This window comes from Myotis myotis, unplaced genomic scaffold (assembly GCF_014108235.1).
Source record: "Myotis myotis isolate mMyoMyo1 unplaced genomic scaffold, mMyoMyo1.p scaffold_m19_p_1, whole genome shotgun sequence".
NCBI classification, from domain to species: Eukaryota; Metazoa; Chordata; class Mammalia; order Chiroptera; family Vespertilionidae; genus Myotis; species Myotis myotis.
In genome coordinates this window covers 131,855,599-131,881,600 of record NW_023416313.1, presented here as the reverse complement: position 1 = coordinate 131,881,600, position 26,002 = coordinate 131,855,599, and the positions used below count along the sequence as shown (strand labels likewise).

The 26,002-nt window shown below is 46.3% G+C and overlaps 1 protein-coding gene across 3 annotated transcripts in view; it reads right to left on the bottom strand.

Moving 5' to 3' along the window:
* The window catches only part of CAMK1D (calcium/calmodulin dependent protein kinase ID), a 393,203-nt gene that overhangs the window by 19,730 nt on the left and 347,471 nt on the right, over positions 1–26,002 (bottom strand). For all 3 annotated transcript variants that reach the window (XM_036352547.1, XM_036352559.1, XM_036352553.1), the window contains one exon: positions 14,580–14,655. In XM_036352547.1, coding sequence (XP_036208440.1) covers positions 14,580–14,655 — 76 coding nt within the window. The remainder of the gene's footprint in view (positions 1–14,579; positions 14,656–26,002) is intronic.

The window sequence follows — 26,002 nt, the reverse complement described above, 5'->3', positions numbered from 1 at the left end:
AGATATTTTTATGTTTAAAAATGTCAAATTTCGTGCCAAAAAAAGTGCATTTGCAGGAAGTTTTAATTCATTATTTTGAAGAAAGGTGCTGCTGAAAGTTATTGTATACTTTGGGAAACTTATGGTGAACATGCTCCATCTCAAGATACTTGTGAATGCTAGTTTAAATGCTTTAAAAGTGATGATTTCGATGTGAAAGACAAAGAATGTCCAGGTCAACTGCAAAAGTTTGAAGACCAACAATTACAAGCATTATTGGATGAAGATGCATGTCAAACTCAAAAACAACTTGCAGAAAGATTAAACGTTGCTCAGCAATTTCCGATCATTTACAAGCAATGGGAAAGATTTTAAAGGAAGGAAAATGGGTGCCACATCAACTGAATGAAAGACAAATGGAAAACCGAAAAGTCATCAGTAAAATGTTGCTTCAATGGCACGAAACAAAGTCTTTTTTTGCATCCCATTGTGACTGATGATGTAAAATGGATTTATTCTGAGAATACCAAATGCACAAAATCATGGGTTGATCCAGGTCAACCATCCACATCGACTGCAAGGCCAAATCGCTTCGGAAAGAAGACAATGCTCTGTGTTTGGTGGGATCAGGAAGGTGTGGTGTATTATGAGCTTCTAAAACCAGGTGAAACAGCTAATACTGATCGCTACTGACAACAAATAATCAATTTGAACCACGCTTTGATCATAAAACAACCAGAATGTGCCAGAAGACACGGCAAAGTAATTTTGCTTCATGATAATGCACCATCACACACTTCAAAACCAGTTAAAGACACATTAAAAGATCTTGCGTAGGAAGTATTAACCCACCCGCTGTATTCACCAGACCTTGCTCCTTCAGATTACCACTTGTTCCGGTCGATGGCACACGCACTTTCTGAGCAGCACTTCAAAACGTACGAAGAAGTGGAAAATTGGGTCTCTGAATGGTTTGCCTCAAAACAAGAAAAGTTCTATTGGGACGGATCCACAAATTACCTGAAAGATGGGGAAATGTGGAGCTAGCGATGGACATTATCTCGAATAAAGCACTTTTGATGTTTCTCTTGAAATTATCGTGTTTTCTTGGATTACAAAATCTGCATTATTAACCGGTACACCTGGTAGACAGCCTATCCTTCAGGTACCAGGAAGCTCCCAAAAAGTATAGAGGAAGGAGGTTCCTGGGCAAATGGCTTTGCCGCTGAGGAGAGGAGGGTAGACATGAGGCAGGAAGACAAGCAGCTGTCCAAGGAAGGACAGGTGTCTGCAGGTGGTGGCAGCTGGATCGGGGGGACAGAAAGATCCCCACAGGAGTTCAGAGAGAAAACACCGGAGGGTTTGGGGTCTTCTGTATGGCAAGTGAAGGCCAGGATAGCAGGTCTTCAAGAGGACTGGGGCTGCCATCTCCGTGGTGAGGACACAGGAGGAAGAGAAGGCCCATGAGCCGCCCCTATGTCACCACAGCACCTGGAGTCCAACTCCTCCTTCGCTGGCCCCACTCAGGGAAGCAGCTCTGGGCAGTTGCTGTATGTGGGGGGAGGGGGGGAGCCTGACCCTCCACTGGGGGACCCATGGGACAGCCTGACATCAGCAGTAATTAGTTCTTATAGGCACACTGGATTTGGATCTTGCCTAGGCTTGGGCTGAAGACTAGAAAAGGCTGTGAGGAGAGGGAGCTGATGGTGCAGACACGGAGAGAGCAGTAGATATGCCAAAGGGAAATACCAGCTCAGGGGTGAGGCTGTGAGAGGGGCCAGTGCCCGGGGCTGTACCAGCATTGGTGGCTTCTGTTCAGTCTACACAAAGCTGTGCAACAAATCCCTTTTCCTTAATGTAACTGGAAAGAACCTGTTCTCTGCAACTAAAAGCACCAGCATCTCACAGTGGATAGATGAACAATTCCGTTCAAGTTGTGGTGAGCTGGACCAGGTGTGTGTGAGGGCAGCCAGCAGGCAGTGGGGACACATGCCTGAAGCCAGGGACTTGCTGTGGTCTGGGATGCTAAATTAAAGCCATCATCATTTGCATGCAAGCTGGGAGAGTGGGTAAGATCACTCAGCAAGAATTTATAGACACTGGAGCTGTGGACTGATCCTCCACAGGATTCATCTGGCCCACAGATGTGTTTTGTACACTGGTGGCCAGCAGTGACTGAAAACAAATGTGACTTCGAATGCCCATAGACAGTGCTGATCCAGTCAGTTTACCACAGTCTCCACTAGTCCCTATTGCTCGCACCGAGCTAGACACATGTACATCCTCTACCACCGGGCCCTCCATTCTCTAAGTTGGTGCCATTGAGTCGAGGGCCACAAATGGCGGTCTGCAGAAGGCAACTTTTAGGGGGAAGAAGGGCTGTAGCATTGTGTTAGGTGCTGCTGGCTACAAGAGCTGCATGAGAGTTCCTGCTGTCATCGATGCCCCAAACGGGTGTGTGTGTGTGTGATTTCCTCCTTGGCAATTGCTGCAAGAATTTGGGGAGAGTGAGAAGCCTGAGAGTGGTGATGAGGGAAGACTCCTAAGAGGAGGTGTGACCTGTGCTGTAATTCCAGGCCGGGCCCATCAGACTCACCTGGGAAGCTAGTAAAACCCTGAATCCTCCAAAAACTGAGTGGGTCCAAATCTCTAAGAGGCCCAAGTGCCTTTACTTTTCTTCTTCTTAAAAAACCAAAAAACCAAAAACCTTATATAGGAATTCATGCTCACAGTTAAAAAGTTCAAATATAGAAGAGTATAGGGAAAATTTCCTTCCTGATCCACATTCCCACTCCTGCTATTAATTTCCTGTGAATGTTTTTCAGAAATTTTCTTGGCATATAAAGCATGGATGTATGTGCATGCGGTACAAGATTTCAAATTACCTGGAAGTTTAGCATTGACTCTATGGCTGTATACGAACAGCTAGTTTGTTTCTTTGCATGTTCCAGAAAGTCCCTAGCAGGGGGAATACTCTTGATTTTTCCCTCTCGGGTATTCACTGAGCATCAGCTGCCCCTTCCTGCCTTCTGACCCAGAAGAGAGCACAGGCCTGCCGCAGCCGCCCCACCTCCTGGGCAGGCCCTCAGGTCCCCACTGAGGACAGAGGATCACAGACCGCCCTCCAGGCAGTCCTCTGGCTGCACCCAGACACTGACCAGGCATCAGCTGCGGCCCAGGCCTGGGATCCAGCACTGAATGAGACTCTCATGGTGCTTACATTCTACTTAGAGGAAGGAGGACAATCAACATGAAGCTTCGAAATAAACAAGAAAGTGCAAATAGGCAGGAAGGACCATGTGAAGCTGCTCGTGGGGAGCCACTGCATTTCATCCTCGGCAGAGGGCTTTCCTCTCCATACACTGTTCCGGGGGCCTGGAGTGCTCCCTTCCTCGCTCCCCAAGCTACCTGTGTGGCCCTTGTTCCGGGAGCCTTTCCTGACCCACCCTGGCCAGGTCAGCCACTCCTCTTCTGTGCTCCCCAGCTGCCGGCACCCAGATGGGTTGATATCTCCAACCACAGTCTCCGCTGTTAGACGCTGAGCTCCCCGAGGGAGGTGACAGCGTCTTGCTCATGTCTGCACTCCTGGCACTCAGCCCGGGGTGTGCTCAGCAGGGCGAATGAGTCCACAGATGCTTCACTGTTTCAGAACTGCCACCCCACCTCCTCACCCCTCCCCGAGCATTTCCCATTCCTCACACTGCGCCTCCATTTCATCTCTTTCTCGGGTCCTCTCAAAAAATATAAAAAGGGTTATCCCATGATTATTACATTTATTTTCCCACCTTGATTCTGAGCTCCTGGAAGAAAAATACTATGTCACACACAGTATCTGTACTTCTCATTAGCACTCAGTGGTAGTCCATAATGTTTGTTGACTGACGGTTCTTTGATAAATGGGAAATAGTTACCTGAAACATCTATGCATGCCTGTGCATGCACACCCACAGCACGTACTGAAGTTGACTTAAGAAGTAGGGTTGAACACCCTGAAATGGGTATTTATTCTGGAAAAAGTACTTCAACTAAATGTTATAATTTTTGCAGTGAAGCCTCCTAATTGCCAACAGCACCAGCTACAGGTGACGTCCTTCAAAGCAGATGGAAGGAGCACAACAAGTCTTCAACACGCCTTCCCTGCACTCACAGCTGCCCGTGCCCGGATGGTGCCTCCAGGTGTCCACCTCCCTGCTCTGGAGCCCTCCAGCCCGGACACAACTCACACTGTACCCTTGTTCCCACCTGAATCCTCAAACCAGAAGCTGGCAAGTATATTTGAAGAAGGACTTTGCACAGTAGGGGGATGAGCAGAGAACCACAGAATTCTCTTCTGCGGTCCAGAAGTCATCATCTGGTCCAACCTGCCCTGTAGGAAACTGGGAAAGTGAGTCCCGGAGAGACAGAGAGATGGACCAGGGCAGATCTGGCATCTATTTGCCCACAGCTCTCACGAAGAGCAACAAACGCCACTTGGATCCAATCCTGCAGATCTTTATTGAGCAGCAAATTCACACCGAATGCTGATCACCTAGCAGTGAAGACAGCCCTGCCCTTGCTCCTTAGAGTTCAGCATCCAGCATGTTTGAACAGGACAAGTGGAACAATGGCTTTTCTAGAGACTGATTATGTTGTGTGTGTCCCATAACAGTTAATGACCATAGCCACCATCTGTGGAGCATTTACTATGTTCTAGGCACTGAGCTACACAACTTATACACACTGTCTCACTGAATGTGTGCAGATGGAGTTATTTCAATCTTCCATTTCCAGATGAGGAAATGCATGAGAGATTAGGCAACTTGCTCCTATCTCAGGGGTGGGACAAAAGTTAACTTTCCTCATCCAACTCCAGAGCCACATCATATTAACCTCTAAGCACGACAGCCATACATGCTGCTGCAAAGAAGGGGAAACACACGCTCCCTCCCTGCATCTGCCTCTGCAGCCGGGATGGCGTGTTTGCACATGGGATACATTTGGAAGCAAAGCCAGAAACAAGGCTGTAAGACCTGCCCAGGAAACAAAGGACCGCTCAGAGTTCTCGGTGTTAGAAAATCAACACCTAATGTCTCCCCAGCTGCCTTCGGGAATGACAGATGGGAGGAGAAGGGCCAGGACCACTGTGCCCTGTCTGTGGGAGAGAGGGCTGGAGACAGGTGAACCCGAGGCTCTACTGAAACAAACCCCAATGGGTCGCTTCCCATAGCCTTAGTTCAGCACTCAGCTCCCACACGGAGCTGCGAGGGGACCCAGAGGATAGGAGCCCTCAGTCTGTCTCCCGGGCCTCCGTGGGACTGGGCGCGAGCTCAGGGGCGCCTCACCAACCCAGTGTAGCTGGGTACCAAGTAATACATGTGAGTGAGTCCTCTAAATACCTGCAACATGCTTATAAAGTGCCAAAACTTATTTTAAATATTTCATATGAAAAGTATTTGAGTGCAACAGTTCACACTGACAATTGAATAACCATCAAAAATGGCAACCCAGAGCCTGCGGTTTGATCTAATGGGATGGCGGGCCCTGAAGGGAAGTGATTTTTGAGAAGGGTCTGCTCTCTGAGGGCCGATGCTGACTTTGCTTTCAGAGGCTCCAGGGTGCGCCTCAGCCCGGGCTTCAGAGAAAAGACGCCACAGATGCAGATCCGGGACCCACAGCCGCCGGCGCGTGACCCTGGGGAAACTATCATCCTGCCTTAGACTGCTTCTTCCGGGAACAAGGAAAGGAGTGCCCACCTTATAGAGAGATATTACAATATATAACCATACGCTGTGTAATAATGCATATTGTGTATAAAACACATAGCGATGCACAGACAGAGCGATGGTTGGGGACACAGAGAGAACAGACACAACACATGAAGTGCCTGCCACACAGCAAATGCCAGCTCCCTCGCCTTATCCATCCCACCAACGCCATCCAATCCTCTTCAGGGTCCTTCAGCCGAAACATTCTGAGTGGGATACTGCTCCCCATCAGGAAGAACAACATGAGGGGGAGGAGGAGATGAGCCCTAGGGACTCGGTCCAATCTCCTACGTGCTGAACGTGAGAATGAAGCTACACATCTTCAAATCCTATGCAGTCTCAGAATCCCCCGCCCCCTGCCCACACACACCACCCCCATGTCTACTCATCCTGACCTACACTTCTACCTGCTAACGAAGGCGGGAAGAGCGATGCGGCCTCTGACCACCGTCTTGTGTGCTGTGTTGTGACTGTGAGGAGAGAATGGACTGGAGACCTGCATTTAAGCTTTTATCTTTGTGCTCCAACATTTCCAAGCTTGAGCCTAGAAGCCTTCAGTTCTGGGACTAGCTAAAGATTTCCAGAAAACATTTACTCAAAGGCATATTTATGAAGAAAGAGTAATTTTTATGCAATTAGCCCAAGGCACCAGGGCACTGAAATAACAAACCTCTCTATGCACTGCCAACTAGATAAGCCACCAAAAGGCCAGTCCAGGAGTAGAGTCTCAGAAAAATGTTCACAAAATCAATCAGATCTGAGCGTTCCTCTTTTGGAAACTAGAATCTGATCAATACACAACAACTCTGGGCAGCACCATTTGCCCTTCCTTCTTGGCACTTGGTTGTATTCAAGTGTTTAATCACTGTCTGGGGCCTGTGCTAAGGAATCAGCATTTTCATCTGACTCTGGATTATAATACAGATTTTTAAAAATAATAAAGCAAAGCCTTTTAAGCTAATAAGTCTCTCGTACTTAGTTGCAACGCCCACTTCTTGAGAAAAACAGGTTTCAACATGTTACTCGGATTTTTAGACCAAAGGGACCAATGAGACCTGAATCACTACAAAAATGTCATCCAATCATGTCAGCAACCTATATGTCTGAGTAGGTGCACTGCAGAGTTTTCTCCTTGCAAACTGGGAAGCGATCAGGGAATGGTTCCCACATGAAAACCAAGTGCAGGTGACGTCAGCTAAGGCTGCTGCTGAGCTGCCATGGGTAACTGCCCCATGCCAGCCCCTGAGATCTGGACAGCGCCTTCAAAGCTGAGAATGAGTAAGCGGATCAAGGAAAGATCTAGAAGAGAAAGGAAAGACTATTGGAGGAGCAAAAGGAAACACATCCTTTAGGAGGTTTATACACAATTGGAGCTGAAGGCTGGGAGCCAGGCAGGGGGTGGAAGAAGACCAAACACTTCCCCAAGTGTGAGAAGCAGCATACCTCCTCCTCAGAGCAAAATAGTTAAAACCAAATTCTGCACATGGTACAGGATTGGACTAGACAATACATTGTTCAAACCAGCTGTATGTGATCCATGGCCCCACTTCCAAGTGTATAACTTTTATAATCTTGCATTAGCCACATGGACCGCTCCTCTGGGAATTCTGGGGGATGGCACAGAGGTGTCCACCTCCTCCTGTGGGTGAGACATGCCTGAAGAAAGTTTGGACAAGACGACTTTCAGCTCTGCTTGCGCTACCAGTGGCACAGCAGGCACAGCGGGGGAAGGAGGAGGAGGAGTGAGGAGAGCGTCCAACCACCAGGAATGCTGTGTCAGGAAAAGCACAGCAAACTTTCAGCAGCTAAAATTATTCTCACAAGTAATGTATTTCATACCGAAGCCATGAAGGGTGCCGATATCCAGCCTGGAGATGAATAACATGAGCCCTACCTGGTGATTCTGAACTGGGCAGATTTCCAATTCGACCTGTGCATCTAGACATTGCTTTCATGGTTGTTGGGCTCTTCCTCTCTCCCTCCCTCCCCCACAAGCTTCCTTCCTTTCTTCTCTCCCCCTCTCCCTCTGTCTGTCATGAGCTGATTGGTAAGCAGTTCGGAGTCTGTGCAGAACAACACTTCCATTTGGGAAATGCCTTGGCACCTCCATCCCATTGACCTTGGCCTTCAATTGTTTTCACTTGTCCCCTGGCTCCATTTACTGTCCCACATGCACTTCTGAGGATGACCAGAAGGCAAGCCCTTAGAGCAGTGGTTCTCAACCCTCTGGCCCTTTAAATACAGTTCCTCATGTTGTAACCCAACCATAAAATTATTTTCGTTGCTACTTTATAACTGTAATTTTGCTACTGTTATGAATCATAATGTAAATATCTGATATGCAGGATGGTCTTAGTCGACCCCTGTGAAAGGGTTGTTCGACCGCCAAAGGGGTCGCGACCCACAGGTTGAGAACCGCTGCCTTAGAGCATGGCTAGCAAAGCAGATGCCAGAAGGCTGTCTAGCCCGGCTCACGTGCTTCTGGTCCACCCTTCCTAAGTTCTCCCACCACCTCCAGCGTTTCCTGACTCACTGGTGTGAAGTGGAACTTTTTCCCTTCCCACCTCCATCTCTGCTCACAAATCTAGCTCAGACTCAGTGATGTGAACTCATGACTTGCTGCTGTACTCCCCAGTGAGCGGACCCTTCCCCTCTCTGTGCACTTTTTGGGTCTTTTCACTCTCTATGCACTACTTCCCTTCTGCCTTTGTGTGCTGCCGTACATTCCAGAGGGTACACATTTAAAAATAATAAGGCCTCTTTTGATTCTTATGTTGGTTCAGTATGGCACTAGTGAATTAACAATCTGATAATTCAGAGAATTCTATTTTCCCCATCACCAAGTTTTAGATACCAAATGTTCAAATTGGATCAAATCTCCCAAGCTATATTTTAAAAATCAGGTTTCAGATGGATTGGTACATCTTTTCTCAAACACAGCAAGCGTGTCATATCCTTACATAATTGGGTCTTGAAGGGTAAGCTATCAATCTCCTGCACAATGGCTTTGCAAGACAGTCCTTCGAGACTCAGATCACGGGTCACCTCTTGAGCAGCCCTCCTCCAAGCTGGGCAGGGTTCACGGCCCTGCCCTGGGAACTCTCCCAGCCCTTCCCTCCCATCTCAGTGACAGCTAGCAAGACTGGATGTAACTTATGTGTTTACTGACTGTCGCCTCCAGCAGACAGTGAGCTGCTCCAAGGCCAGGAGGTAATGAATCCATCCCTGCAGCTCCATCATATTGCCTGACACATATTAGGCTCAATACATGTCAGTTATGTGAGTGAATGTCAGTCCCCTGCCTTCCCTTCTCCAGGATAAATATTCTGAAGCAGTTAGCTGCTACTAGACAGCAGCTTCCAGGAGATGAGGCTGGGATGAATGCAGGAGAGCAGAGTGGGTGAAATGCTTCCGTCCAGCCTGAAGCTGTACCATTCAGAGTATAAAAGTGATGCAGATGAGATAGCTCCTTCCTGCTTCTCCCTCCAGGCGCCCTCTCTACCCCAGGGCCTTTGCAAAGACAAAGTCACAAGTATTGGTGGATTTCACCTTCCCTGAAGTCACTGGCAGGAAGGTGCTCCTACCATCATCTAAACTGCAGACTTTCTTTATCGCAATTGCACAGCTTGTAAAATTCCCTCCATCACCACTGTGCATAGCTTTGCACCCACTTTTTGAAACCAAAGAGTATTTTATGTTAGACTATTTCCGAACAGGTTATAGGTGAACCAAGCAGAGGAGAAAGGATCACAGGCCACGAACGAAGCTGAAAGCTGGTCAAGAAGCACTTGTGTCTGAGACTGACGCTAAGAAAGGCAGTGAGCCACCACAGGGCCCACTCAGTACAGAATGTGGAGGGCGATCAGGCACCTTTCTGAAAACCCTTTCTGAAAGCAGCCACATGGAAATGCAGTCAGTGAAATCGAATCAGTAAACATGGAATTATAATGCCTGCCGAAATAAACAAGATGAAGCTAGAATAAGGAAAAGTGGGGTGCTGGCTGGACTTTAGGCAGGAAAGGAGCCGGCGGGGGCGGGGAGGGGGTAAGAACTGATCAGCTGCAGCCACTCTGATGAGCCGAAAGGAAGAGCTGTGTCCATGGACAGTAATGCCCTTTGGGAGAAGGGTGACCTGAGACAACTACAGGCCCCCTGGAAACTGCTGAGGCATTGACTCCACTGCTCTGATTCCTTGTTCTTAAGGGAAACTTCTGGTTTTAATTTGCTTTCTCACGGAATGTTTCCTATCAAGGAAAATTGTGAGGGTGATGACATGCATCTCCAATCACCTCACAGGACACAAATCTTGTTATGATTTAGTGAACTGACACTCCGGTTTCAAATCTCTTTTGAGTTTGGCTAGTTTGAATCAATTTACTATGAGCGTCTAAGCAAAATGAATAAACATCTAATTTAATTTCTAAACTTTTAAAGCCGATGTCCAGACCACGGGCCCATGCAGCCTGAATGAGGCATGTGTCCCACTTGGCAAAGCTTATGAATTTAGTGAGATGGTTGCTGCCTGTGGCAATGCCAGCTAACTGTTCTTATTAGTGGTAACACGCCTCATACCGATGGTAGTAACGACCATCATAATACCCAGGCTTGGTTATTTCCCGGGGCTCAGTCATCATGCCACCTTCTCTCCTACTGAAGCTGGGGTCCTGTCCTACTCCAGGGACATATCTATCTATATAAAAGCCTAAGTGACCATTGCAACTGAACGGACGACCGAACAGGCTGCGTGGGGCAACCAGGCCAGCTGGGGGGGCAGTTGGGGGCAACCAGGCTGGCGGGAGGGGGGGGGCAGGCGGCAGTTAGGGGTGATCAGGCAGGCGGGGGGGGGAAGTTAGGGGCGATCTGGCAGGCAGGCAGGTGAGTGGTTAGGAGTCAGCGGTCCAGGATTATGAGAGAGATGTCTGACTGCCATTTAGACATCTAAACCGAGGGGTCATCTCCCGAGGGGTCCCGGATTGGAGAGGGTGCAGGCTGGGCTGAGGCTCCCTCCATCCCCCGCATGAATTTCGTGCACCGGGCCTCTAGTATATCTATAAAAAGGCAGCTGTCAATGTGTTAAAGTAAAGGTGACTACCTTGGTGAAGGCCATCCTTTGTCTCAGAAAATGGACATAGCATGGAGATCAGGCATTCTCAGTTCCACTCTTAAAAAAACTAATTATTCTGTGTATACTGGCCAATCAGTATTTATGTGGCCTAGTTTTAAAAACTGAACAATATAGGAAGCCAGTCAAAAAATAAGGGGCTACCCTAGTATTTTGCCTGGAGCTTCTTTTGGGCACACAGGTCTAGGTCACAGCATGGGTAAGTGCCCTCACCACCCATGGCAAGTATACTCTGACCATCCAGCCTGCCCAACACTCTAATGCCTAATCTCCTCAGGATCTTCCTCAGTGGTTGTATCAGCGAAAGTTCGCTGCCTTTCTCCATAGCATGTTGTATTCCTGAGCATAATTTAGGCAAGTGATCATTAAACTCTCCCCTTGGAGTTGTGAGAAGAAAGCAGCCTGCGAGCAATCACAAAATCAAGTTTGGTCAACGAAATGCTAATCTCATTTTGAGTAGGGACATTCATTTCCTTGGAACTTGTCTTGGTTGAGCCAACCCCGTCAGACTGGACACCAGCATGCTCACCAGAGTGTCCAGCCACTCCACCCTCAGCCCTTCCCAGTAGCTTGAGCTCCGCAGGCAGAGATGTTTTTGCAAGTCCTGATCCCCACAGGGGATTCTTGGCAGGACAAGGACCCATCACATGTGCTTTAAAAAACGAGTCCCCCAGATAGGAAAGATATTTCTCCTCCCAAATGATGGACAGTATAGAAATGAGCGTGGAGATCAATAGAGAACCAATTCATCAAGTCGCTGCACCGGCAAAATGAGGAATGTTTGCATGGCATGTGGAGAGGAGAAAATTTGGTGCTGTGGCCTGTCCCAGCCCCCTTTGCTGCAATCTCATATCTCAGCCTGTCAAATGAAAATGCCTCCAAAAACCCTGCAGGGGCTCACCTCTCCATCACAGGTGATGCGAAGAATGAAGAGCTCAGCAGGGAGCCCCATGGGATGCCTGGCTTCCCTGGGGTGGTGAGTGCTGGTCACTCTTCAATGAAGGATGGGAATGGGGAGTCCGGGCACAGTGGGGCAGTGGGAAATAGCAAGAGTCTGAGGCCGATACCCACGAGTTCTAACTTCTAACATTTACTGAACTCAGAGCCAGCTTTGTGCCCAGAACACCGACCATAGGCCTTTCTCAGGACATTTACATCAGCCCTTAAACATGCCTCAGGCACCCGTTCCTGTGCCTGCGTCTCTACCCTGGTCAGAATGCTCTCTTCTCTCTCTTTGCTTCTGCTAGTTTTCTCCAGCCTCTACACATACCTGGGATGGTGCCTCCTCCTTCCTGAATGTCCCTGTCCTCAATGGTGCTTCACCCCGGGCACGTCTACAGCTGTACACGGGCCTCCCTGCATGTCACTTAATCTGCTCATGGAATTTCTTGTCCCACCATATACCTTGTTAGTACTTTGATGAGAGGCATCGTGCCTTTGTTATCTTGCTATCTTTAGCACCTAGCACAGTGCCTGGAACAGAAAAGGCACTCAAGACATGGTAGTTGTTGACACTGATAATGATATATTCGAGACTAGTGGCTCTTCAAGCATAGCCATATTATGCAGCAATTATATCCAGGATATGGCCTATCACTCAAGGATCTGAACATCTTGGAAGGTACAACTGAGGCATCCAAACTCCATTCATTCTCTGCTTGAGAGGCTAAGGGCTCTGGAAGGCAGCAAGGCAAACAGAAGCCCAGGCTGCCATTTCAATTCTGACTCAGTCATGAAATCAACCTGAGACGAAGCCCTGGAGCAAAGCTAGTAATGACCAAGTAACTGGCAAGTTTATATTTAAAATAGAAATAATGAAATACAGTTTTTCTTTGCTTAATGCTAGACTTGAATCCAGTCAAATAATTTATCGTATACTTATAAGGATTTGGATGCAGAACTGTTCAAATCATACCCAGACCCATACGCCAGTATCTCTTCCCTAGACCTCTGACCTCCACGTGTGCATACACTAGTCCACGGATATCTCAACAGGCTCTCAAGTTTAACATGCCCCAAATGAAATGCTTAATCTCACCTACCCCCTAAACTGGCTCCTCCACCACCCCCTGTTCTTTTATCTTAGTCGTCTACAAAAGCTGCCCAGCTGAATGTGTGCTATAGGAAGATCATTTTCTTCTCAGGTAATGAGGCACGTGTGTGTGTGTGTGTGTGTGTGCGCGTGTGTGTGTGTGTGCGTGTGTGTGTGCGTGTGTGTGTGTTCCCAGCATTCCTTGAGGATGTCACACACTGTCAGACCTTTCTCTGATCACAGTCCTGTACTGATCGCAGTCTTTCACTGTGCAGTGGGCTCTGTCTGCTAGGAAATGTTCCCTTTCTTGGGGACAATGAGGAGAAAGAGTTAATTTTCTATCAATTACAGAAACTAGTTAACCTAAACCCATCATAAAAGTATGTTTAATAATAAGTGTTGGAAAAAGAAATTGTAACGTAAAAATAACTTTATTGCTGAAACCGGTTTGGCTCAGTGGATAGAGCGTCGGCCTGTGGACTGAAAGGTCCCAGGTTCGATTCCGGTCAAGGGCATGTACCTGGGTTGTGGGCACATCCCCAGTAGGAGATGTGCAGGAGGCAGCTGATCGATGTTTCTCTCTCATCGATGTTTCTAACTCTCTATCTCTCTCCCTTCCTCTCTGTAAAAAATCAATAAAATATATTTAAAAAAAATAACTTTATAGTAGACTTAAGCACATTAAAACATAAAATAAAACACAAAATTGATCATATGAAGTAACTGCAATGAGCCTATGACCTCAGACTGCATTTCCTAGAGAGTGGCAATAAGTGAGCTGAGAAGAAATGAGGAATCCAAAGGCTACATTTTGGTTTCCATCACATTTTTCTCATTGTGATTTCGTTTAGGGACACCCTGATATTTTCATAGTGATGTGCATCCCCAGAAAGCCAAGGCAGCACATGGAAGGATGTCCAGTATCAGTAGCCGTAACAGAAATGCAAATCAAAGCCACATGAGGTGCTACTTTGCACCTATGAGGATGCCTATTATCAGCAAGTGGAAAACAACAAGTGCTGACAGGATGTGGAGAAATTGGAACACTTGTGCATTGCTGTTGGGGATGTAACATGGTTGTGATGCTTTGGGAAATAGTAACTTTTTCCTCAAAAAGTTAAGCATAGAATTACCATATGATCCAGCCCTCCACTTCTGGGTATACAAGTACACCCAAAAGCATTGAAAGCAGTACTAATACAGATATCTGTACACCTGTGTTTACTGTATAGCAATGTAATGAATGGATAAGTGAAATGTAGTATATACACAACATGGAATGTTATTCAGCCTCAAAAAAAAAGTTCTGACATATGCTACAACATGGCTAAACCTTGAGGACATTATTCTAAGTGAAATAAGCCAGACACAAAAGGACAAATACTGTGTGATTCCACTTACATGAGGAACCTAGAATACGTAGTCAGATTCCTTGAGGCAGAAAGTAGAATGGTGGTTGCCACGGGTGTGTGGGGGGGGCAGGGGGAGGATAAGGAGTTATTGTTTCATGAGGATAGAGTTTCAATTTGGGAAGATGAAGAAGTTCTGGAGATGGATGGTGGTGATGATTGTACAATATGAATATACTTAACACTGCTGAACTGCATTCTTAAAGTGGTTAAATAGTAAATTTTGTTTATGTCTATTTTGCCACAATTTAAAAAAAGGGAAAAAAGAAGCCTAAGTGGCAAGCGATACTTACAAGATATAGGCAATCACTCCGATGGACCAGCAGTCAACAGCTTTGCTGTAAGGTTTCTGGGCGAGGACCTCGGGCGCTGTGAAATCACAGAGACACAAGCCGGGCGAGTTAAATGTCTGACACATGACATTTTTAAGTTTGTTTTTTTCTTTTTCAGTCTTCTTGGGCTGAGCTATATGTGATTCTAAAAGTGAGTAGAGGTGTATGACCTGTTTTATTTGTTGGTTTTTCGAACAAGAAAAAAAGAAGGCATGAGCGTGCGTGTGTGCGTGTGTGACTATAGATTATCAATCAAATGCAATCAATCAATAAATACTTAATAGGTGACTATTTTATGTGAGTGCTGGGCTAGGCACTGCAGTTCAGACCAAATAGAGCCAGAAAAGGTATGTTCTGTTTAGGGCCTGGGATGTGACCTCCCCTCAAATCAGTTCAACTCAAGGAGGCACTTCTGGCCCCCACGTAGGTCTTTTGGGTTTTGGAAACCCTGCATCAGACCTGCTCTTAGTTCATTCTCTAAGATTTTGGGTGGGTTATCTGTCAGTATCGTCATTTCATTTTCTTGTTGGTGAAGCGGGGAAGGTGCTATTTCATCACTCTTCCTTAGTTCTAACCCACTGTTTATCCGGAGTCACCCACCCAAAGGCTGGGCTTATTGTGCACTTTCCCCACACTTACTGTTCCGGGCCCTGTGGCACAGCCCAGTACTGAAGACCCACCCAGTGTCTTGCATACATATCTGTGCAAAGAGTAAGTAAATACAAGAAAAGACAGTAAATCTTCACAAGCAAAATCTTCTTTTTATCTAATTGAGGTGTCTCCAGCATAGACTTTCCCGAAAAATTAAGAGGGTAGAAAAACCAAAATTGCTATAGCTTAAAAGGCACTCATCCTGGGCTGAATTGTGTGTTCTATGGATTTGACTTTGGCGGGAACAACTTAACTATCTTTACCACAATGCTCCTACATTACAGGTGGGGGCTCAGAGGGACTGAGAGGCCAGCACATCCCAAAGCACCCAGTAGGAGAGCGGGCAACACACCTCCTTCCTCTCAGAGGGCCCTGGCCTGACTAAGCGCCTGCCATGACAGGCCTCAAGCTAGTCATTCATAAACATTTCCTTCTATGAGCCTGTCAGCAGCTCTAACAATTACTCTTATCTGCCCCTGACAGAGAGAAAAAAGGGGCCTCAGAGAAATTCATTTTCTGACGCTACACAGTAGCTATGAACCCATCAGTCTCACCCTGTCCCGGTTCTTTCCGCCTGGATGCACTGATTGCTAAGGTCAGAGTTTCTTCAGTCTGTAGGAAAAATCCTGTGCAGAGAAACTAACAGCAAAATCCTCTTTCATTCTGTTGAAGATAAATCTTCCTGAGCATGAACAGGGAAGCAGACAAGCAACTGTGGAGTATTTCTAGTTATGATGGCAAGGAATGCAATCCACAGGTAATCCCCAAATCTAATTTCAGGTTTCAGCCCCAATTCCTTCAGACTTCCGATCAGACTATTTGTTTTTAACAAGAGCAAAACAGATAAATGCGTACATTCTTTCTTTGCAGTGTTCAAAATGAACACAGTAGCAAAAGGAGAAATGAGACTATAAAGAAAAGGAAGCTCGCAAACTGGAGAAGTGGCCCTCAGATAATTGGGAGCTGGCTGCATCACTACTTCCTTTTCCCCGTAACTGTTAAGAGCATATTTCTCAGACACTTCTATTATAGCGGCTGACAAAAGGGAGCCATTCCTCCAGTAAATGTCTTGCTGATTTAGGAGGTTTGCTCTCTCTGAGCTGATGCTCTGGTCTGAGTGGCCACACGGGCACAGATGGTGGGAAGTGACTGGATCTCTGCAAGGGGCACATGTCTGAGCCTCTGGGGCCTTCCTCGTGGCCTGATAAAAAGTTCAAAAGAGTCAGAGAAGGCTCACGGGAGAACGTCGGACCCACCTTCACCTCCTGGCAGAGCTGAGGGCAGGTGTCATGAGACAGAGCCAAGCTGACGTCTGCAGGGCTCTTTAGGGAGAAGGAGGGCCAGCCTGGCCCAGACACCCCACAGAACAGATGTCAGAGTGAAGAGGCACGAGGAAGTTTGCACAAGATTTCAAGCACAGACTCACGCCATGTACCAGGTGCCACAGGCGACAGGAAGGTGGAGAAGGAAGCTGTCAGCACCCAGGACAGCTGATCCCATAGTTAATGAGCAAAGATTGGGCCCACCCCCTGAGCCACAATGTGCAGAGGGGAAAAGAGACGTGGCCTCTGCAAACCAGGTCTCGATCCAAGGAGGAGCTATGCTGTGTTCTCTCCAGTGGTCCTTCACAGTTCCCAGCGCTGTGGGGGTGGGAGGGATGATTCTTTAAAAGAACATCCTGCCCCTTGTCTTCCTCCTGGCTACCATCTATTATTCAGAAACCCAAAGAACAAAGGACATGGTTTTCTTCCAGAGCCCACACGTCCAGGAGGCATACAGCATTTCACCTACACTTTGGCAGATTCCGCCTTTTAGAGAGCTGTGCGGGGCACTGCACAGACCTGAAAAGCAAAGTGTCTGATTTTTATGCAACTTGGACCTGAATGTCACTTGAGATGTTAAGATTCTTGAGGCCGCAGATGACATATTCTTTTCAAAATATGGGACTTTGTTTAAATGTTAAAGTTCATAACATCAAATATGTGTTGTTGTTTTTTTTTAAAAAAAGATATCTGGATCTTTCTCAGATGCTTCTATTATGGCAATTGACAAAAGAGGCCACTGACAAAATGATGCCAGGGTCAGTACATGGATATTAGGGGGAAAGCTCTATATTATTAACAAATATCAGGGTCACATATTGGGGGTGGAAGTCTGTGTCCATGTGCCAAACTTCTTGTTCTTTTTAGTGTTGTGTTTTATCTGGATTATATAAACAATAAACTAGAAATATTTTTAAACCAATTAGTGGCAAGTGAACCACTTGTCTTCTGGTGAGGTCTTAATTGCACTGGAAATGCAGAGTGTGAAGCAGGAAGTATAATATAATGACAGAAAAGAAAAAGCCAATTGCTTTGGAAATATTATTTTTACCAACTTAAAATGTTTTAAAAATTGCATCACAGCACACATACAAATCTAATTTTACTTGTGATTCTGGAACCAAATTTTCTTTGGGACATTGTTTGAACAAGCCTACTATGTCACTTTAAGTAGCTACTTTTCATCTCATAGTAATTCTTGAAAAAAAATTTTTTTTCAGGCAACATTCAAATCCTTCGACAATCTCATATGGTGACCGAGTCATAAGGAACTCCTGAGAGGAGCCAGGCTATTTTCTCTCCTGCTCTGTGTTCTGTAGTTGGTTCCGTTATTTCCCCAGGTGTCTAATTCACCAGGTGCTGGCCCATCTCTTACCATTTTCTTGATCCCTTTCCATAGCATGTCCCACTGGGAGAGTCTACTTCTCACTCTGATCTTTTTAGATCAGATCTGATCTTTAGTTTCCACTTTAAGAACCAGCTAAACTCCTTTATATTGTGTCATACATCTTACACCATTGGCAGGACTCCTTCTGTAATTCTTAAAAGTCATAGCATCCAATTTATAAACTTTCAGAAGACAAATGAGCTCCCAGGCTGAGGAGGCCCAGAACACAGCCCATCCGGAGCCTTGTAAAGTGATAAGCGTTCTCTGAGCCCCGCCACAGTTCCACCTCTGTCCCAACGCTGCCTGCAGGTGCCGCAGAACTTCTTAATCAAGAAGAAACAATTTTCTCTTCTAATTGTACCCAGCAGAATTCTTGTGTAGTAGGAGGTTGGCAATGACTCTTGCCACCCCCACACCTTCTAATAGAAGGAGGCTTTTAATTAAATAACTTCATTGGAGCTATGGACAAAGAGAGTAGTCATTAAAAGGCACTGTGGCTGGTTTGCATTGCCCTCAGCCCCAAGGCAGAGCAGGAAAGGGCTTGGGCTCCTCGCACATCCATGGCAGAAGGAAAAGACTCTTGTAGAGAGGGCACACAGAGGTTCCTTGAGTGTGTTTCAAGGCCCAATCCCTGGGGGCTGTCAGTGTCCAATCTTCTCCTCCCCCCCCCCTCCTCCTCCTCCTCCTCCTCCTCCTCCTCCTCCTCCTCCCTCTTTTTTTGGTCAATCCTCACCTGAGGATATTTTTCCATTGATTTTTAGGGAGAGTGGAAGAGAGATGAAAAGACAGAGAGAAACATCGATGTGAGAGAGACACATCGATTGGTTGCCTCCAGCACGTGCCCCCAACCAGGGCCCGGCCAGGGTGGAGCCTGCAACCGAGGTACGTGCCCTAGACTAGAATCGATCCCAGGATCCTTCAGTCCACAGTCCAGTGCTCTATCCATCGAGCCAAACCAGCTAGGGCAGGTCCCACCTTCTGATTATCCCTTAAGCTTGGCCAGCAACAGCCTTTTAGAGGAGGAGAAAGTAACGCTGGGGTGGAGGCAGCTCTACCTGGGTTCGGCAGGGCAGTTGGGTTCCCAGGTCCATTGAGCAAAATCCTATAATACACTAGCCTTGCTGTAAGCTTCTCCTATACCTTATGCATCCATTCACTGCTGTGAGACTCTCATTTGACAATGAGATTCACACATTGTGATTGTTCAACAAATGGTTATTCAACTGAGCCCAAACTACTCAACACACACACAGCTATTTCTATAAGAAAACATTTTCCAAATTCCATACAAGTGATTTACAAATAAACTTAGCTGCCTCAAATATTTGTAGTGAGTAGGTATAGGAAAAAAAAAGTAAGAGGGAGGGCAACAAATTAATTTTGGAATTCAACTGTCAATTGGGAAGTGCCTGTATTAGGTATAAAATCAATCACTAAATACCTATCCTTAAGCAAATGATTTTTGACATGAATTTGGGGATTAAAGAGACAGAATTAGCCCCAGTGCTCTGTGTGCAGATACGTTTGACATTCATGTTGCTCTCCATAAAACCTTTTAACAGGATACCAGAATTTCTAGTTTTAGGGTTAAAGGGCAGAAAAGATACTTTGTTAAATGATCTCTTAAAACCTCCTGCCTGGTCAAATCTCGGGGGCCATTAATTCAGTGTTCTTGGCTATTCCTGATGGGAACAGCATCATATTGGCTTGTTCTGTTTACACCAGGAAATAGAAGTGAATCTCCACGGAAACCATGCAGCCTCAGAAGAGCATCCCACCAGCGGAAGCTACCCATGGACAGAGGTGGTCCTTCTCAGCCTCAGGCTTAACTCACACTCTTCAGTGAAACAGCAGGTTTAAAATATAAAATAATGGCATTTACTGCTGTGAGACTCACCACCTACCTACAGTGGAAAATTCCACTTGATAGGAAACGTGTTCTGTAAACTAAGTTGAAATATACTGATTTAGAGCAAGGCTTCCTGGTAAAGGGAAAGATATCAGCGATTGCAAAAAGAAAATTAAAAATTTCAGAAACCTTTCATCTTGTTTTTAAAAACAATTAAATCGCCTGTTTTCCTTACTGAACGAGAGGAAATGGCTTAACGAAGTCAAACTGGAAAAAAGGAGAGTGGCTATCTTGGAGGGGTGAAGGTGGGGCCACAATCATCCATCCTCAGGCTCTTACAGTGGATAGTAAGTGGTGGATCCTCTCAAGGCAGCCTGAAGAGCAGGTGCTGCTGAGAGACGAGGAGATTGAGATCCCACCCTGCTCCCAAGCTCAGAAGCTCATGTTCAAGGCAATTTGTTCTCCTCTATGGATGTTTGAGTACCACTCCTCTCAGTACTTTAAAGATAACAACTTCCAGTGGGCATGGGACAGAGACACAATTTCCAGGGTGGCAGGAGCAGCCCTCGGTGCCAGAAAATGAAACAATGGCCCCGAGGTGGTGTTTCTCCCTCTACGCCATCATTTAATGGGTGGGGGCCCATGTCAGGCAATGGGATTGTGGGGTGAAGAAGGCAGACCTGATCCCTGCATCCATGGCGCTGCTGTCTGGGCACTCCATGCAGACACAAGCCACAGGAGTAATCCCGCCTCCACTGCTTCCTGAGGACAGTGATCAGGCAGAGACAGGTAAGATCATGGCAAGTTTGAAGAGGTGTGATTGCTTTTTAAGCTTAACTCACTCTAAATAAAACTCTGAAGATATCCAAGGAAGTAATATGTTACCTCCAACAGTCAAATGATAGAGACAGTGCAAATGGAAAGAATGGGAAAGATGCGCGGCAAGGGGTGTGTGTGTGTGTGTGGGGTGGGGGGGTGGGTGGAGGGAGCACATTGCTGTGGCTAGTGGAGCTGTGAAAATATGCCTCATGTATTCTAATAATAAAGTAGCAGGTGTAAAGATGAAGCAGTAGGGGGGATATAAAGGATCATTGCAGAATTAAATGTGAGGTAAAGATGTAAAATTTAGGTTATATTCACTTAAAACAACTTTAGTTGCCTGGATTTAAGAAGTTTTAAACAGTTAGGCACATTGCCTTCTCAGTGAAGGAAACCTAGGATCCATCACTTACTATATATGTGACTTGACCAAGTCATTTAATCTCTCTAAACCTCCAGTTTGCTCATCTGTAAAATGGAACATTAATAGAGCCCAACTTTTAAACTTATTATGTGTCTTACAGGAAATAATAAGCACACAACAAGTTATAGGTATCATTAGTGGTAGTTATTATGTAAGGAAGAAAAGTTGGTAAAACCATAGAAGCAAAAGCTATTGTCTAGAAATAAGGATGGACAGGTAGATCCTTGAAATCATTTGTTTTTTTCACTTGATTCTAACTCAAAATAGTGAAGTGATTCATAAGTTAAGGTGTTTAAAGCCTTCAGAAGTCAGGACTGAGCTTGGCCCACGTGCGATGGAAGGACAGGGCATGAGAACTTGAATCTGAATTGGAAGGAGCCTTAGAACCCCCGACACATGCCTCTTGTCCAGCTGGTCCCTTTGTTCATTTAGTTATTGATCCTTCTGCTCACTTAGTCACCAACCTATCTACACAGTCTTCACTCTACCCAGGCACCATTCTAGAAACTGCAGCCCAGGAATCACCTGCTCCTTGTGCTGACAGACAATGCTTTGGAAACAGGACAATTTGTTGTAATATCAGAGATTCCTGTGATGGCCGTGGAACACTGGCTTGCCATGGCACCTTTATGAATCGGCATTTATTGAGGCAAGAGGGAGACTATTCAGTCCATATTTTCACTCCAGGGCCCTCTGTACCCCCCCCCCCCCGAGCCCCCACCACCCCACACTCTCTTACCTCCAGGCCAGGTGTCATCAAGATTACCTTCTCCATCACCCTGAGTCCCCTCCCATCCTTTCAGTAGCTATAAGGATGCAATGCCCAGCTCTAACCAATCTTGTTTTCATTGGCCCCAGTTATAATTCTTTTTTAAAGGGAGGTTAGAAAAAATTGTTCCAGAAGACTACTTATAAAAATGGGCATATTCTAATTTTGTCCCTCAGTCTTTGGAGTGTGTAAAACTCCTGCCATCTCCCCCTCCTGCTGAGATAGAGCTGAGCAGACTCCAAGGTTAACAGCAGCTCTGTCTTTGAAGGAGGTTCTGTCTTCCAAATGGGTTTAAAAGGTCCAACCTGCCATGCAGCCAATGATGTGAGCAAGAAGAGGCTGGCACAGGCGACTTGCTGGCCCATGGCTTAGTCTAAGGTTCATCTGTTTCTCTTGCTGCCTGGCCTCGACTCCCTGAAGAGGCCAAGGAGAAAGGCCTTTGACTCCGACTTCATGCATGTCACAGTGGGGAGGAAAGGCCTGCAGAGATGGAAGTCAGTCATGGCCAGAGGGAGTAAAGGCTTCTTTCAATATCATGGCTTTTCCCAAGTGGCTCATGAATGATCCTAACCCTTAGGGGCTGGATTCAAGTTCTCCTCTGCCAGGCAGGCTGGTAAGTGTGATGGGGTCTTCACAGGAGGAGCCTGGCAGAGAAGCAGGTGCCTAGCGGGAGCCTGAACTTCCTTGAAGGTGCCTTAACACCCTAAGACTGCCCATGGATGGAGGGCATCACCTCTGTCACCTCAGCCAGCACTGACTCAGAGGACAGAATTACGGCCTGGTCTGTGCCAGTGGACCTCGGAGAGCTCATTCGCTTCCCACACCTCAGTTTCTTGTCTTAAAGGGCACCTGCACTTTTGTCCTGGAGTCAGGCCTTTGTGGAAAAGAGCTCAAATGGAAGCTGTGCTTCCCCTCGTGCTGAGGAATGCCACCAGGGATTGTGTCCAGGGCTAGACACTTGGATCCTAGACAGTGTCCTGTCCCTGAGGAGTGTCCATAGGGGGTGAGAAGGAACAGCTCCACCTCGCTGTGGCCTGTTCTCACAGGGTAAATAAAGTTATTAAGATCAAGGAAAATAAAATTCAGGCATACATTTCAGAGGAGAATTGGGTGTCGGTAAGAACCGCATTATAACAAGGAGGTAATATTGAATGTGCTTAGTCAGATCTACTTCCTGTCAATAGTAGAATTTTCAGCAGCAGGGATATTACAAATAAATAAAAACCAGATCAATGAGAGCATCTTAAAAAGGTGTTACTTCACTTGGGCTTAGGATATTGTAATCCACATTCTGGCAAACAGAAATACAGCTGAAACACAGGATCGCTCCTTGCCTGTGGTTTACTTTCAACCCAAAGTTAAAAGTGGAAGTTTCTTGATAGCTCTGCTCTCTTTCGCATCCTGCCCTTAGAGTTGTAATGCACTAAAAATGCTTCACAAAAGAGCAGCTCACTCTGACCTTCCTAGTAGCTCTTGAATTTTACCACAGGCATGAAAAGTCCCCATTAAAGCACCATCCTGGTTTATAGTTACCACTCTGATCAGAGCTGGATTACTATTCAAATGCTGCCAAAGCCAAACTGTGGCTGGAGGGTGGGGAGTGAGGCTACGGAATGGGAAGGGAGTGGAAAATGGGAGGGCGGTGGTGTGTGAAATTGTGGGAGAGACCTGGAATTCAGTGGGATGAGGAAAGAGAATGTTCTGAGTAAGGCATTTCAGAACAACGTGGCAACAGAGAATCCTGAGACCATCCTTACGGGTTTTCCCAAGATTCAACCTCCGCCTTAACTGCTGTGACCACAATGGGAGGACTGCTTTGCACTTAAGCCCCTCCTAGCTTCTGAAATCTGATAAGAAGCTACACTTCAAAACTAAGAAGACAGGCAGAGTATTCCAATATTTTGGTTTTTAATCACTCAAAGAAAAATAACAAAATGGAACAGTTTAGAAACTATGAGACTCCATCCCAATATCAAAGATTTCGAGGGGAGCATTAAGAAATTCTAGAAGGATGAGACATGCTTTAGAAGTGTTAGGAGTGGGACTGGCTGTGTGGAGTGGGGGCTCCTCCAAGGCAGGGTGGTTACTTTGCTCACACTCTGATAGTGAGCTGTCCCCATCCATGCTCACTGTGTCAAGGGTAATAAAAGCAGCAGGATCTACACATTCCCGCCCCCCCCCCCCCCCCCCCCCCCCCCGGCTTAGGGGCCATCCCCTCTAACAAATGGGGCCTGGTTACAGCACGGTGTGATAAAGTGAGGCTGGCTGTCACCGCGAAGCTGCAGAGAGAGAAGAGAAAATTCTTATCTGAGTCTTCCGCCCACCTGTCTGTGCCCTGTATGCCAATTTGTCAGTTATATAAAATCTTGTTTCAACACTAACAGTCTGAGAGAATGAGAACAATGATGTAATGCTTATAGCCGGGTACTGCAATGTGATATTTAAGTGAACAAATGAAAATCAAGTTCTGTGGGGGAAAACAGCTACACAGAAGAGTGAGGGTTAAAGGGAGCAGAGGAACCATGGAAAAAGACGAAAGGAACTGCCCTGACCTAGGTTGCTGAAGAGGATGGAAATGGGTGGTGTGGGTGGTGTCAATCAATGTAATCCACGTGTTCTTGTCTATTCTGAGTGAAGACGGGAACAGAGACAGGCAATATCACTCAGTAAGGCTCTATGAAAACAGAAAGTGTCATGTAACTCAAACACAGGACAGAGCCGTGAAAGCCAGCATGCCCCAACCTCCTCCCCCTTTTCCAAGTGCAGTTTTGGTTCCTGAATCTCCTCGCTGGTGAGAGAGAACAGGCTCGCCTGCCGCTGGTGAGACACTTTGCAACTTAATCTATAGGAAAAGGCTTCTTTTAAAATACCTTAATTTTCTTTCTGAAAACAGAACTAGACCCACAGAATCTGAGAAATCATGTGTGTGTGTTCAAATAGCAGTATCAAGAAATTAGTCAACAGGCTTTCCTCTACCAAATAGGAGTAGGTGTGTCTTTCGTCTCATAATTACTTGACTGAAAGGGCGCTTTCTGTTTCTATTCAGGGATTCAGGAGGCCCCATTGGATGTTTTAATTAGTGTTTGCAGAGCAGTAACTTTCCTAACATTCTTAGCTCTGCCTCTCTCCCTTACTGGTGACACACAGGGGAATGTTCTACCCAACTCAATTACACAGATCTAAATCCAGGTCAATACCATAGCGATGGTCACCATGCTATCCTGATGAGCTGATTTCCACCAGGTGGCCCCATCATTTCCCCTAAATTATCTCTGAGTACTTAGGCACGCCCTGTCTCCAAGCCCAATGAGCCTGTTCATTTCTCCCAGACCATACAAGAATCATAACTCAGGCCTTCGTTCTCCTGCTGGCCTGCATCTTTAACTCTCCTCATCTTCCCCTGATTTCTACCCTTCCTTCAAATCCTGCTTCTGCCACGGCTTTCCCCTTTGTTCCAGCCCTTGCTGATCTATCTCACCTGTATCTGGGATGTTGCTTCTAAACTATGTCAGTGATTTGACACTGGAAACATGCTTGTGTGGATCTGTGTTGCCCACTTGCCATCCTCCAGTGGAGGAGCTCTCGGTGCTGCCTGTGATAGGAACTCAACACTTATGGATGGAGAGATGCCCACAACTCCTGCTGAAGTGACAATCTGCGAGGGACATGGCTCCTTATAAAGGGCATGTGTGATCTGGGCAGCTGCTATGGGCAAAGGGTGAAGTTCAAGTGCTCAGATTCCTTTGCCTTCTTCTATGACACTATGTGCACTGGGATACTTGGGATAAACAGCCATTTTTTAGTATTTTTCCATTATTAGAGAGCTAATTTAAACTGAAGCAATAATTTTGATGCTGCCAAAATTAACTATTCAATTGAATATTCATTTAGGTAACAATGACAACAAAACAACAGTGTTCACAAATTGAAACAACACTTCTACCCAGAAGGAGTCTGAACTAAAGTTAAAAGTAGTCAGCAACCCTCTGCTCCTGGCCTGGGCTAGTGGAGCAGTGTCCCCCGAGTCAGAGGGGAGAACAACACTCTCCCTCTTCTGCCTCGCAGATGTCACATGGCTGGGCTCTGCCCTGGTCAAATGGAAAACTGCTCAGAAGAAATGAGGCTGTGGCTTCTTTGTCCAAGATCCCATGGCAGGTGGAGTT